A 14,768-nucleotide genomic window follows, 5' to 3' on the forward strand; every position below is an offset into this window, starting at 1 on the left:
TCTATAGTCAGAAATGATGCTCCCGTCAATAGACAGTTCAGTTGCTGAAGGATATCTTTAGCCTTACTGACTGGGAACCAACCCAAAGACCAAGATACACTGTAACTATGAGAACTTAAGAGTTTGGTCCTTGTTCCAGGCATGGCAGCTGATAGGTTCAAGCGGAAAACTGAAAAGCCATGGGTGTTTCTTCTGCAACTTTTAAAAATTCAAAACTAAATGCAAATGTTACCTAAAACTACTGCAATATGAGTGCATGCAACTTATTCACTTCCGCAGACATACCAAAAAGTGTTAGGACTTCCTAATAGATTTCTTGATTATATTCTTTTACAATTTTGACTATATGAAGGCCAATATAATATACAGAACATTCATGTATAAGCAATGGTTTTGTCTTTAAGACAGCAAATCTTTCTTATTGTTTGAAGTAAACTAAAACCAGATGAGCCAGAAACGTGACTAAGCCAGTTGTTCTTTTGACCACTTTACAAGAAAAACACATGAAAACACCTCACTCATCTCATTCTTTCCATAAAACACAAAACAGTCCTCTCAGCTGAGAGACTTTGCAGCAGTGATACTGCAAAAGGTGTCTCATACATATTAATTGTTTTACATTCAGCCTCAACTCTTTAGAAATCCAGAAAAAACTTTCTAGATGATATTCTGCATGTGCATGTTATGGGTTGCACCAACACAAGCATTCCAAGACTACAGCCTGCTCCAAAGCCAAGGAAAAAAAAAAAGAAAGAAAAGGATATAGATCTTCCAAATTCAGCTAAACAAAACCATATGTTATTCTACTTACCCAGGAAACCATAAAAAAACTGAGATTTGTTCTGAAAGAACTTAAGTATTTCCTTTGTCGTTTTTCTCTCTCGCTCTCAAAAAAAAGTCTGTGTGGGCGGCTGTCTACTGGTGAGGAGGGTTTTCAACTCAACTCCCCTTCGCATTCTTATCTGTGGCATGTTTAACGCATGTTCTTTTTAAAAACCCTTCATCTATACAGCTGGGTCAGCGGTCCCTGACATAAGCAAAATGCTTTGAACAAGCTACTTTTTAAAATGTTCACGATTTACTGGGGAAAACACCTTTAAAATACAGCTATACAGTCCACAATTGACTGTAAAGCTGTTTGTATTGTTGCACTAATTCATCTGTCAAAGAATTTGCAAGCCAAACCTTTCCTGTTAACATGCTTAAAAGACAATCACTCAATCTCAGACACACAGACGTTCATTCAAACAGATTAAGACTGCATTCCCCAATGGTGAGTAGTATACGTAATTTATTTCTAGCAGACCATTTACATAAAATTCTCCTTTTAATTGAACTCTCCGGTTCCCCTGGAGAGCCAGAACATCTTGATCAACCGTCACACACTGCTGGGGTGCCAGCTTTGGCATAGATTTGTCTTTTCTTAAAAAGAAAAAGAAAAAAAAAAAGAAAAATATCCTAAACCCTTTTCCCATTAGTGTTTTTCTGTTTTAAGAGTGTCAAACATCAGTTCCCACCACAGCTCAGTGCTTATTTTTTTTTTTTCATTTAAAAACTTTCAGAAGTGTTATCGGAAATCTCCTTGTTAGTCTTCAAGCCACATTGCTTGTGCTGTGTCATGCTGGTTCAGCGTGAGTTTTACATGATCCGTAGGCCTTGGATTGAAGACTCTAAAGTCTGTGGGGGAAAAAAAGGGAGGGGTCAGAGGTCTGGTTAACTGCCACAAAAAGTGACAAACTGGAAGCAAAATAATGCCATAAAAATTGTAGGACAGTTATAAGTTTACAATTATTTCAAAATAACAAATATAAACCTTGAAGTCCCATATGGTCATTGCTCCATCAATTCCTGTAGTGCAGAATTTGCGACAATCTCTTTTGTCTCCTTCATATATAGACACTTGGCTATAGGGAAATGACATTGTACATACTTAAATATACTTTTTTTTTATTTTATTTTTTTAAACACATTCAAGACAATCTATTAGGTTTTTGTCAAAGAATTTGGGAAATAATGCCCACGTGATGCTGTTCTGATGCAGGGTTTCTAGGGTGCTATTGCGGTCCTCAGTGGTGGCCCTCTTGTCCATGTTGCGGAAGCGCTCCATAGCAGAAATGTTGCGCTGGATGCTCTGCTTTGGAATGTCCAACTTGGATATGAATGTCAAGGTTCCACCATCATCAAAATTGAACAGCATAGGGCAGCAGTCGTGACCCTGATAGAAAATACTTTATATTAGTTCCGGAAGGAGGCAGTCACCTCTTAAAGGGATTAGGTGACCCAAAAACTTTAATTCTCTCATAATTTACTCACCCTCATATCATTTAAGATGTGCATGACTTTCCTTCTACTGTTGAACACAAATTAATATTTTTAGAAGAATATTTCAGCTCTGTAGGTCCGTACAATGCAAGTGAATGGTGATGCATGAAGTAATCCAAACGACTCCAGTGGTTTAATCCATGTATTCTGAAGCGATCAGTTATGGATAAAAACGGACCAAAATTCATCTCCTTTTTTTTTATATTATTCTCCTTGGCATTTGTGATTTCATGCTTAATTACACCTCCTACAGCACCATCTAACGTTCTGCGCATGCATCAAGTGCTAGTAAAATTAAATCGAGCTTAAGGATGACTTTTTTGTGGCCTTCATGTGCTATTTTGGAGCTTCAAATTTTTAGCCACCATTCACTCACATTGTGAGGACCTACAGAGTTGAAATATTCTTCTAAAAATCTTTGTGTGTGTTCAGCAGAAGAAAGGAAGTCATCAGGGTAACATTTTCACAACCAAAATGTTACAACCCAAAAAGCTAAAAGTTCTTACTGCTGCCACAATGTTGTTCTCAGAAACAAAAGTCACACTCAGAAGCGCAAGGAATTCTGTCTTCAAATGACTTTGCCTGCAAAACATAGAGGAATGCTATAAGTTTAGTTATTAATGCATTTTACGGTTCACAGAATGGAGAAGACAAAGTGTTTAAACAGTTTCCCAAAGCAAATAGAAAACAGGTCAACCAGCTGAGATTGATACTCACGTTGAGCTTTTTGTGGGATCCACTACGGTTACAGTGCTGTCATGGCTGACCCAAGCCAGTCGGTTCCCACTGGCTGAGAAACACACACTGTGAACCCACCCCCCACTTCCTGCCCCGCCGAACTCTGCCATCACCTGCCCGAAGGGCATCTTGGACCCCCATGGGGTTGGAGCTGGTTTCTCATCCACCTCCTTGATGTATGCAGAAAATACCCTAAGGAACAGATACAAAATTATGATTGTGTTGAAGTGCAGTACATTCAAGAAAGGTAATAAAGTGTATTTGTAAATAAGTATTTACAAAGTCTTACCTGCATTTGAAGTCACATGACCCAGCTGCCAAAAGCACATTGTTTGGATGCCAGTCTAAACTGAGGACAGTCGAACGGATGGGCTTCTTGATGTGTTTACTAACCCACCTAAACAACACAAGATTAATAATAAAAACGTCCACATGACGCATTTTAAAATAGTCAAATACTATCAAAACTGTCATCTACCAGCATAATCTGAACAAAGCCAGTGACCTACCAATCGTTTTCAGACTCAAAGTAGCAAACGGATATGAGCCGCGCTCCACTCCCCACTGCAAACTTGTTCTCCAGTGGAGACCATTTCACAAATGTGGCAGCACGGTTGATCCTGAGTATTACAAGGGTGGGTTTCCACACGCCATCCTTCTGACTCCAAACATAAGCATTTCGGTCCGCTCCACAAGTCACAATACGATCACTTTTAGGAGCCCAGTCAATGCCTTCAGAGATGTTAATACATCAGGGGATTCATTCGATTTCTTGTGTCACATAGAATGTATTATGCCTCATTCAACTAATTATAAAGTAATGCATCACGTTAATCTTTAGTTTGCTGTGAATTTTACCTGTGATGTGTCCATTGTGTTCTTTTAATTCGTGAGCTTTAACCCACTGGTTTCCACTTTTCTTGTATATGTGAACTTCGTGATTGTTTGGACTGATGGCAATTTCTGTCATTGGAAAAACGAAATGAGAAAGAACATAGCACAGGTGCATTGAGACTGAAATGGACAACAACGAAGACAAAATGTCAATGAGAAGGCTTCTTACGGGTCCTGTCCCGGTTCCATGCATGGCATGTGATGGGTTCCAACAGAAACTGGTGGAGTGACATAATCTTCAAGTAATTTGCACCTTTGTCTGAAAACAAACACAATCATGTGATTGCAATGCCACTGTTGCTCCTACACCAGTACGCTAGACTCTTGTAAATGCAAGACACACATAAACATGTTTATAATAACAAGATCGGATGAACTAAGCATCTGCTCTCTCATACATTTACAAATGACTCAAAATAAATAAAATCAACACGAACAAACTGGAAATCCGAGGCTAAATCTCATGCATCAGTCTATTCCCTCAACTAGATCTGGCATTAGAAGAGCTATATTCCGTCTGTGACCATTTAATGAAGTCAACATCGCTCGTTCAACAGGCAAAACCAGATCATGGCTGTCAGTTTCCCGGTTTCAGGGCGTGGATGAAACGGTGGATCAATATCTGATGCCGTGGGCTCCTGCGCGCGAGCTGTCTGCCTGCTACATTAGCCTACAGCTAACCCATAAAAACAGCACTGATTCAGCAAAAACGCCTCCAAAACCTCGAAAATAAAATACAGGCAATATGATAAAGATCCGCAGCACCTTTTAAAAACCACAAACACCTTTATCCAGCGGGGTTAGATACATGCTCGCGGTTTTCTACATTTCATAATCAGGAAGGCCTTGTCCAAGATGCCGGTTTACTCCGCACTCTGCTGTCGGGAAAGGGCATGACAGAGGCATCGAATACCTGAACTGACTCTCCGCTTCTCGTGGAAATGTTGGTAAATGATGTTCGCTCTCGGGTTTTCTCCTGTTGGACGGACTTGAATTCGCGGACTCTGGACAGTCGACACGAATCCACTCCGGCTGCTCGCTCGTGCTCTTTCGCTTCCTGCTTTCGGTCAGAGAATATTTAGCCGAGACGGGCCACTTCTATTAAAATGGGAGAAACTGGAACGCTCAGCCAAGAAGCTCTAAACGCCAAGCGGTCAACCTACGTAGAATGGAAGTTCCGCCTTACAGTCAAAAGAGCCAATCAGCTTTTAGATACAGACATCACCTTTCAATCAAACCTTGAACACGCATGCGCATTAGCTATAAAATTTATGATTCCGTTATTGTTCGAGTTTATTGATGATTTGAAATTTGTTCTTTGATCGCAATCTTGACCAATGGTTTTTGAGATTTTGGTCTTTCTCCATTCAAGTAGTTAGCAGCTGCACTGGCATGCCTGGAAATAGTCTCCCGATAGCGTTCCAAAGATTGCCGACAGTGGACTGACTTGCTAGAAAACGACTTTGTTGTTTCGGCCTGTCAAGGTATCCAGGAAATGGCACGGGGCTCAGAGCGCATGCGTACGCACGGCAGAACTCTGGGCGTAGACCTGTCTACTCTGCGAATTCATTCAGGAGGAGAGTTGGGAGCAATTTTAGAATTTTGTCCCTGAGAAAAAAAACACTGGTGATCTCTCATGCGGAATAACTGTTACAAACTATACTCAGATTTGATTCCTGTTACTTCTAAGCAAATTCTCCTAAACACCAAATTATATGAATTATTGTTTGTTATAAAAGGGATAGTTCATACAAAAATTGTAATTCTCGTGCCATCCCAGGTGTGTATGAATTTCTTTCTTCTGTTGAACACAAACAGATATTTAGAAAAATATTTCAGTTCTTTAGGTCTATACAATACAAGTGAATGGTGATCAGACCTTCGCAGTTCCAAAAAATACATAAAGGAAACATAAAAGTAATCCATATGACTTCCGTGGTTAAATCCATGAAGCGATATGATTTGTGTGGTTGGGAAACAGAACAATATTTAAGTAATTTTTTTACCCTAAATCTCCACTTTCACTTTCAGATGTCAAAGTGAAAGTGGATATTTAGAGTGAAAAGGGACTTAAATATTGTTCTGTTTCCCAACCACTGTGCCGCGGTATAGTGTGCCGTGAAAGGTTGCCAGATTCACCAAAATAAAAAATGCATGAAAAAAAATTAATAAATTCAGGGATCCAAACTCACCTTTCTGAGAAATTTACCGGTTTGAAACCATAATCGGTCACTTTTGTGATTGTGAAGAGCAATGATTAATGTGCAGATGTGAGTGATAAATACGCTTTAAGGGTCTTTCACATAATTCGCGTCAGTGCTGCAGATTACATTGAAGTCAATGAAGTGACGTCACTTCACACCAACGTGTTTTTCACACACACGATTTGCTTCACCAACAATATCTTTGAGCGTACTAAGCAACACGATATATTTAAACATTTCCAAATTTGTAAAGATACTTTGAATGTCGCATAATTACTTTTAATTAAATATTACCTTATCGTTTACGAATATCAGAAACCCCAGTTATTGAACTAATTTAAATTCTCCATGAAAACACTTAGACCTAGGGCTGGACTGGTAATCTGGCATACCGGGCATTTTCCCGGTTGACCGACGCACTTTAGAGCCGATCAGGGGCGGATTTGCCATCGGAAAAGGCGAGCGGGCCGGTGGGTTGGCCGCGAAACGGACCACCATAAGCTAAAATGAGCCGCCGCGTTATGCAGAATGGACCACAAAACACCCCCCCACCTCTCACCAACTTTTGGTTTTGCACCCCCTCTTTTGGTAAACAATATCTTCTGTCAGTTCTGTAGCATTTTTAATGGGCACATGTCTATGACAAACATATGTCAAAATATTTATACTTTTAAAAATAATATTTGGCAGACCCCTTGCAATTATGCCACAGACCGCTCTACAGACCACCGACTGAGAGACAGCTGGTATAAGTGAGATAACATGTTCTCCTTTTGTCTGAAGTTAAGCAGGTTATCAGAGACAGACTCTTTCACTTTTTTCACTCAGAAATGAAAAAGAGAAAACTATTGGGTTACTAAGCCAGGGGCCCCTGGTGGCTGAAGGGCCCTAAGCAGCCATTTATACCACTGAATGGAGTGGGAATGGTCTTGTTTGTTTCTCCAAAAAACACCTCATGCACTTGATCTGTGAGCTTGCTATTGGTCTGATGAGATAGTTATATTGTCCTCCTCTGGCTGGAGATCATCCAGACTTTTCTAGGGACTGAGAATGTTTTAGAAATGAATAACAGCTGCAATGATAGTTGACTAATGGATAGTACTTTGGTAGACTGTCCCTTCTTTACCTGCTCAAGGCCCTCAAGAGCTATCTTTCCTTCTGGGACTTGGGGATGCTTTCATCCCTTTGGCCAAGTTCTCCTCTCAGATTGCGCACATGGCACGTTCAGGCCTTATGGATCCACAGCAGGGTTTTCAGAGCCAATTAACTGGATCATTTCAGATCATTATGCTACTTTTATTTGTAATGTGTCAATAACACATGACAGATGTGTAGGGAATTTACCATACCATATTTTAGTGAATTCCATTCTTGCTTTTCCATGTCTGACTTTCCAATGGCTACAGTCCTTCCAAGTCTCTTCTCAGGTTCCTTGGAGTCGTCTCTATCTTTTGCTTTAAGGCAACTAAAGCATTGGCAGTACCCTTCTCCTCCACTAACCCCTCTGTTATATACTGAGTATCTTCTCCCCTAAACTGTTCCAACTGATAACAGCGTTTCTCAGCATCTGCATCCATATCCTGTTCCTGAGAATGTAAAAATACAATTCATTTTCCTTAAAAAAAATAACACATTAGACACACACTTTACTTGCAGCTGCCAAGGCCAAGTACTTTTTTCTTTGGAAAGAGAGATTTTTGATCTTCTCAACCATTTCTGTTGTTTTCTCTACAGGCAGCTCACAGCTTCTCTTCCTTGGCCTTCATTTCATCCTGTTGGCATGCCACATGGAGTAAAGGTTTAACCTAAAAACAAAAGTCTGAGGATTAAGAAGAGAATAGAAGCAAATGACATATAGAAGCATATCCTTCATCAAGGTTTGAACTCACCTTTGCATATAGTCTCCACCATCCCCAATATTGAAGCTCAATATTGAAGCTCAGTATAAATATGTATTATTTTGTAGTACTTCTGAAATTATATTGATAAAGACTCATATCAGAAGTCATATCAGTTGCGTATTAAAAGCGGTTTTACTTTCAATTGAGTGGGTCTCCTCATGAGGGGCCTTCATATTAAGATTCAAATTTTATCACCTTTAACATCTTCAAGTGGACTCCTACTGTGATTGTGGGGCCAAAATAATAGGATATGTGATCTTAAAGTACAGCATGTTTTTATGTTAATTCTCATATTTATAGGTGAATAGTAATGTAGAAAGCACCTGGAAGAGCCCCAACACTGTCACATTCAGTGGGTCTTTGTTTTGTTTTTTAAACATCCTGCTATATTGTATTCCACATATTTTGATGTTTTGATATAATCAACACGTAATCTTCTGTGGCTGAGGAGCTAGCAACAACATGGAAATCTTTTTTCCCAAAAACAGACTGCAGCAGAGTTTCAGCATAATGCACCAACTTAAAATGGGCCTCTGGACCTTTCTTCTGCCATTTGGCTTGAGGATGTTGCAAAGATGATTGCCATACAAAGCAGTTTTGAAGGTGGCATCATTGGCCTTGGAAATTGCATATACTGTTTTTCAAGGATGGAGAAAATATTCACTGTGTAAAACAAAGATTACAAATTATAATGCTAATCTACATTGTAAACAAATATCTTTCAGCAGTTTTGTAGCCATTTTGCTTGGAGTTTGCTAACCTTTCCCAGAAGCTCAATAAAAGCTTGCAAGTCTAGTCCAAAGCCGATAAAGACTCATTTGAATACTTCTTTATTTACAGACACGCAAATGGTGATTGAAAATCTGTTAAAAAAGTGCCAAATTCTTATGAATGCAACCAAGAAATTAGAGTTTTTACCTCAAGTGTTTCAAATCAAGTAATGTCCAGCACACCAATTTAATACTGCTGATATACATCTTTTGTACAGTGATTTAATGATTTGATTTATTGATTTATGCAGCAAACCATACTTGAACATTCAGAAATGGCATTTGGTCCTGACCTTTGGTCACAAACTCATTTCCAACAAGGCCAGGTGATACATTTTTGCAGATTCCCAGAATGACCCTCATGAGATGGGAAACTTTAACAGACATTTTAATCAGTTCTAGTTTCTTCACTCACTGAAAATAAAATGAAAAATCTGCAGCTTTTTGAGGGACAACACTGGACTTCACCAGTAGATCTCCAATAATGAACCACATTCATTACATTCTAGAAATGACATTGTCATTTGATAAAATAGTCTGACTATTACAATCAGTAGACTCACAACTCTGATGTTGGGACCTAGCCATCTTAGGTGTTGGATTTGAATAGATTTCCCTAGAATAAATATGACAATCAAAATGTGATTCCGAACTGTCTATCAAAGATGCTGCAGTGAAACCACATTTAAAAGGTTTGAACATTTTATCCTTGGCAGAAGAAGAGCAGAGGATCCCTCACAAATCGAGAAAAGCTGTCATTCTTGGTGATTTTAGTATTGCTAAACGCCTCTGAGACAGTTGATTTGATCCTTCAAGAAGCACTAAAAATAAAACACAATGTTAAATTCAGATTACTTTCATCAAGGTTTGCATGTATTACAAATTATTCAATGATGAGATGAAAATAAAATCAATAATTTAGTCAACCACTTATGGAGTGTAAATATTTTAAATCACAGATTCATCATTATCAGAAATTAAAGTAAGAAAGAAAGTTGATTTTAGTCACAAGGATGCCCTTTTCCTCTAAAGAATATTTCAGGTGTATTTCAGCAATTATTTAAATGTTTGTGAATATGTGACAGCTTTCATTTGACATTTCTAAATTGATACATTCACTCCCATTCATTCAGTTCCGTTTCTATTTCATCCATTTATTCTGTCAGTTATTTGGATCTTTCATTTTTCTACTGGGGCTCTGTCTGATGCAGTGCCATCACTATAATCAAAAACTAGATATAATGACCATTTTATGACCAAAAGATGGCAGACGTGAGCTACTGTACATCAACATCCCAACAATCTGATTAAATCCTGCCTATAAGAAATACAGAGTATATTGAGTAATAAAAAATGTTTACTATAATACTATATTGTTATTTGGTGTGCACTTGTTATTAACCACATTATTAAACAGTTTATTATGTATGCTTCATATGATCGACGTCTTTCTTCATTGAGCATAACATTGTAAATGTTAAAATAGTAGTTGGAAATAGTAATTATGTTGTTTACAATGTATATTGTAACATTAAAATTATTAATAAGGCCTGTTTATATAAGTCCTAGACAAAATATAAAATGCTGATATGAGGAGAGGGAGTCTATTACAAAAATCCTTTTTTAATATTTAGAAATCTTTATTAACTTTAACACTTAGTGCATAGTCCATGCTGAATCACATAACATGTAATTTTCTTGTAGTTCACATCACATTGCTATAAAAATACTGCCTTTTACATCAATGCATCAGTAACGTTTATGCAATATGTTAAATTAAATAAAAGTATCTGTGTGCGTATGACTTCACTACAATCTATAACAGAAATTATTCACATACAGTGCATCTAGAAAGTATTCACACAATAACCCATAATGACAAAGTGAAAGAAGTTTGTTTGAAATCTTTGCAAATGTAAAAAAAAAAAAAAAATAGTATTCACAGCCTTTGCTCAGTACTTTGTTGAAGCACATTTGGCACCAATTACAGCCTCAAGTCTTTTTGTGCATGATGCTACAAGCTTGGCACACCTATTTTTGGGCAGTTTCTCCCATTCTTCTTTGCAGGACCTCTCAAGCTCCATCAGGTTGGATGGGGATTGTCGGTGCACATGCCATTTTCAGATCTCTCCAGAGATGTTCAATCGGGTTCAAGTCTGGGCTCTCGCTGCTCCAGAGTGCTCTGGAGGTTTTCATCAAGGATGTCTCTGTACATTGCTGCATTCATCTTTCCCTCAATCCTGACTAGTCTCCCAGTTCACTGACCATCCGTACAGTGTTGGCCAGGTGATGAGCGGTGCCTGGTTTCCTCCAGACATGACGCTTGCCATTCAGGCCAAAGAGTTCATCCATCCATCCATCCATCTTCAACCACTTATCCGAAGTCGGGTCGCGGGGGCAGCTGCTCCAGCAGGGGGCCCCAAACCTCTCTATCCCGAAACATTAACCACCTCTGACTGGGGGACCCCGAGGCGTTCCCAGGCCAGTGTGGAGATGTAATCTCTCCACCTAATACTGGGTCTTCCCCGAGGCCTCCTCCCAGCTGGACGTGCCTGAAACACCTGGCGGGCTTCTCTCTTATCTCTAAGGGAGAAGCCCGCCACCCTTCTGAGGAAGCCCATTTCGGCCGCTTGTACTCGCAACCTAGTTCTTCTTTGTTTAATCAGGCCAGAGAATTTTGTTTCTCATGGTCTGAGAATCCTTCAGGTGCCTTTTGGAAAATCCAGGTGGGCTGTCTTGTGCCTTTTACTGAGGAGTGGTTTCCATCTGGCCACTCTACCACACAGGCCTGATTGGAGGAGTGCTGCAGAGATGGTTGTTCTTCTGGAAGGTTCTCCTCTCTCCACAGAGAAACGATGGAGCTCTGTCAGAGTGACCATCGGGTTCTTGGTCACCTCCCTGACTAAGGCCCTTCTCCCCCGATTGCTCAGTTTGGCCGGTCGGCCAGCTCTAGGAAGAGTCCTGGTGGTGCCAGACTTCTTCCATTTATGGATGATGGGGTCACTGTGCTCATTGGGACCTTCAATGCTGCAAAAATGTTTCTGTACCCTTCCCCAGATCTGTGCCTCAATACAATCCTGTCTCGGAGGTCTACAGACAATTCCTTGGACTTCATGGCTTGGTTTGTGCTCTGACATGCACTGTTAACTGTGGGACCTTATATAGACAGGTGTGTGCCTTTCCAAATCATGTCCAATCTACTGAATTTACCACAGGTGGACTCCAATCAAGTTGTAGAAAAATGATCAGTGGAAACAGGGCGCATCTGAGCTAAATTTTGAGTGTCATGGCAAAGGCTGTGAATACTTATATAAGCTAGATGTGATTTTTTCATTTTTTATTTTTAATAAATTTGCAAAGATTTCAAACAAACTTCTTTCACGTTGTCATTATGGGGTATTGTTTGTAGAATTTTGAGGAAAATAATTAATTTAATTTTTATTAACACCTTTTGATGTTATGCTGAAATATCTGTAAAATAAAGAATTTAAATTGGACATTTACGTGACCCTCACTTCCTTCTTCATGAAGAGAGCAGAGATCTGTCACAGTGGTGCCGAAACCCAGCAATTAGGAGGAATAAAACACCATCATGGAGTCCTCACCGCTGGCCGAAGTATTCAAGACCCGCGACAGCATCCTCCAAGCCCAACATCATTCTCTGCTTGAGCTGCATATGGAACAGGAGCAGCAGTTCCAGGTGCTCCTACAGGCTCAAGCAAGAGGACCGGCAGGTGCTACGGAGCTTGGTACACCAGGAGGGGTTATAAGCCATGACCCTGGACCCACCTATGTCCGTGCCTCATGTCACGGTTGGGAAGAAGGGGACCTCAGGATGACCCGTAGGCTGTCATCGAGCTCTTTGAGCAGAAGGCTAGAGTGTGGAACTGGCCGATTACCCAGTGGGTGGCCCGCACACTGCCACTGTTGTTCGGGGAAGCCCAGCTCGTGGCCCAAGAACTCCCTCGTCCAACCTCCTGGTGCACGAGGACTTGAAGAAAGCCATCCTGCAATGCATCGGCTGCAGCCCAGAACAACATCGGCAATGTTTCCGCTCGCTGACGTGCCACAGGCCATATCTGGAATCCTGACGACTCATTATAATCTGATGGGGGGCAGCACACCATGAATGTCAGCTGGTGAATCCACCGGCCACCCCAAGAGTGCCATTGCACCCCCTCCCATTAATCGAGAACCCCTTCGAAAAATTATTTGTATGGACTTCATCGGGTATTTAGAGCGGACTATGCAACGTGTAGTCTGGAAGCAGAATTATCTCCCAAGTGGGGATTTCAAAAGAAATCTTCACTGATCGGGCACTGCGTTTATGTCACGTACACTACGCGAACTGTATGAATTATTGGAGAATAAATCGATTCTGACCAGTTTTTACTACCCCCAAACCGATGGGTTGGTCATATTATTTAATCAGACCCTAAAGAATATGATTTGGGAGTATGTGGTGATGGGGCATGGCCGAGCAATGTCTGTGGAGAGCAAGGCCAGGAGAGGAAGAGTGGTAAAAATTGACACCTGTGGGCAATCACCTCTAACAACTGTTTTGTGTTGCAGTGAGAGCTGGAGGGGGTTAAAAGGGGAGTCCAGGGGCCTGGTAGCTCAGTGATTATTGACGCTGACTACCACCTCTGGAGTCACAAGATCGAGTCCAGGGCATGCTGAGTGACTCCAGCCAGGTTTCCTAAGCAACCAAATTGGCCCGGTTGCTAGGGAGGATAGAGTCACATGGGGTAACCTCCTTGTGGTCGCGATTAGGAGTTCTCACTCTCAATGGACACACACTCAGCAGTGTTTATGTCTGTGCATTTACATTGTGCTGAAAAGCAACCCTTTTGATGTTATGCTGAAAAGTGTGTAAAATAAAGAATTTACGTTGGACATTTACCCGCCCCTAACTTCCTCCTTCATGAAGAGAGCAGAGATCTGTCACAAAGACGAAGACATATTTATTTTTGTAACTTTATAATATCATTATTGAGAAACCGTTTTATGCACAAAGCAGGTAAACACAAAGGTTTTCTACTCAAAGCTTCAGATTTAATTAGCCTGTTTTCAAATCAAATTTTCATATTGAACAATATCTTATGAATAATATCTGTGTTCTGATGTCTCCTGACATACCATGACTACATATGTCCTTTTCAAATCAATAATAAATCAAAATGTTTAAATTTATTAAACATGGTAAATTTGTAACTGATTGAATCCCATGCAATACATTTATTTAATTAATTTCATTATGTATTTGTTTCTATTTTAATGACCCTTCAGATCAAATCAATGTAATTATAATGCCAATAGCACAATGCCTATGTATTAAAGTAGTGATGGCTTGAAAATGTGTTGCCTGCCTCCCTCATTAACCTGCTGTTTATGTGGATTGGCTTTTCTCTGCACAACACTATTAAAGGCTCTATTGTTTCCGGTTGCTAAAGTTCTCAAATCCAATCCTTGCTTAGACCTTTTTTGTTCCTGCCACACAATTCCAGAGCCACAATTAATTCTAACAGAATCAATGCAAATGTAATGTCAATCATCTGCATCCATCAATGAATTATTTATAACAGTCCAAAATAACAACCTCTGCCAAATGGCAATTTATTCACATAAAACATTACAGAGTGCTGTCAAAATTTCTCTTTTTGTTTGTTCAGGTCATGTTGCATGGATATATCTGTAATTTGCATGTCTAATGTGCTAAACTGATTAATGTATTGAAAATAAATCATTACGTTTGTTAAATGAAATAATGAGTCTAAATACCACATGACTTCTTTGAAACAACAGCCCACATACAATTTTCTACAGAGTGAAACCTTGATGACTAATGTCCTTTTACAGTATATCACACATGCCTGGCGGATGCGCGCACGCTCCGTTGCGAGTACGTGCACGCACAGCTGTACTAACGTGATGTCAGA

General features: G+C 40.0%; 1 protein-coding gene across 1 annotated transcript; it reads right to left on the bottom strand.

Annotated features, from left to right (window-relative positions):
- Positions 1–1,274: 1,274 nt before the first annotated feature.
- LOC127647691 (actin-related protein 2/3 complex subunit 1A) lies at positions 1,275–5,040 on the bottom strand. Its single transcript, XM_052132111.1, has 10 exons — positions 4,868–5,040; positions 4,124–4,213; positions 3,919–4,023; positions 3,570–3,792; positions 3,350–3,457; positions 3,040–3,252; positions 2,829–2,904; positions 2,022–2,215; positions 1,814–1,904; positions 1,275–1,677 (listed from the first exon to the last, which is right to left on the bottom strand). The coding sequence occupies exons 2-10, from the start codon at positions 4,185–4,187 to the stop codon at positions 1,639–1,641; spliced, it is 1,113 nt and encodes a 370-aa protein (XP_051988071.1). The 5' UTR covers positions 4,188–4,213; positions 4,868–5,040; the 3' UTR covers positions 1,275–1,638.
- Positions 5,041–14,768: the final 9,728 nt, after the last annotated feature.

The sequence above is a fragment of the Xyrauchen texanus genome, chromosome 8 (genome assembly GCF_025860055.1).
Source record: "Xyrauchen texanus isolate HMW12.3.18 chromosome 8, RBS_HiC_50CHRs, whole genome shotgun sequence".
Classification (NCBI taxonomy): Eukaryota; Metazoa; Chordata; class Actinopteri; order Cypriniformes; family Catostomidae; genus Xyrauchen; species Xyrauchen texanus.

Bases quoted from the DNA above. Each gene is read 5' to 3' on its own strand.
- LOC127647691 (XM_052132111.1), bottom strand. From the start codon at position 4,187: ATGTCACTCCACCAGTTTCTGTTGGAACCCATCACATGCCATGCATGG. The intron at 3,458-3,569 runs GTAGGTCACTGG...TGTGTTGTTTAG, and splicing joins TTTGAGTCTGAAAACGATTG to GTGGGTTAGTAAACACATCA. The intron at 1,905-2,021 runs GTGGGCATTATT...ATTTCCCTATAG, and splicing joins CTGCATCAGAACAGCATCAC to CCAAGTGTCTATATATGAAG.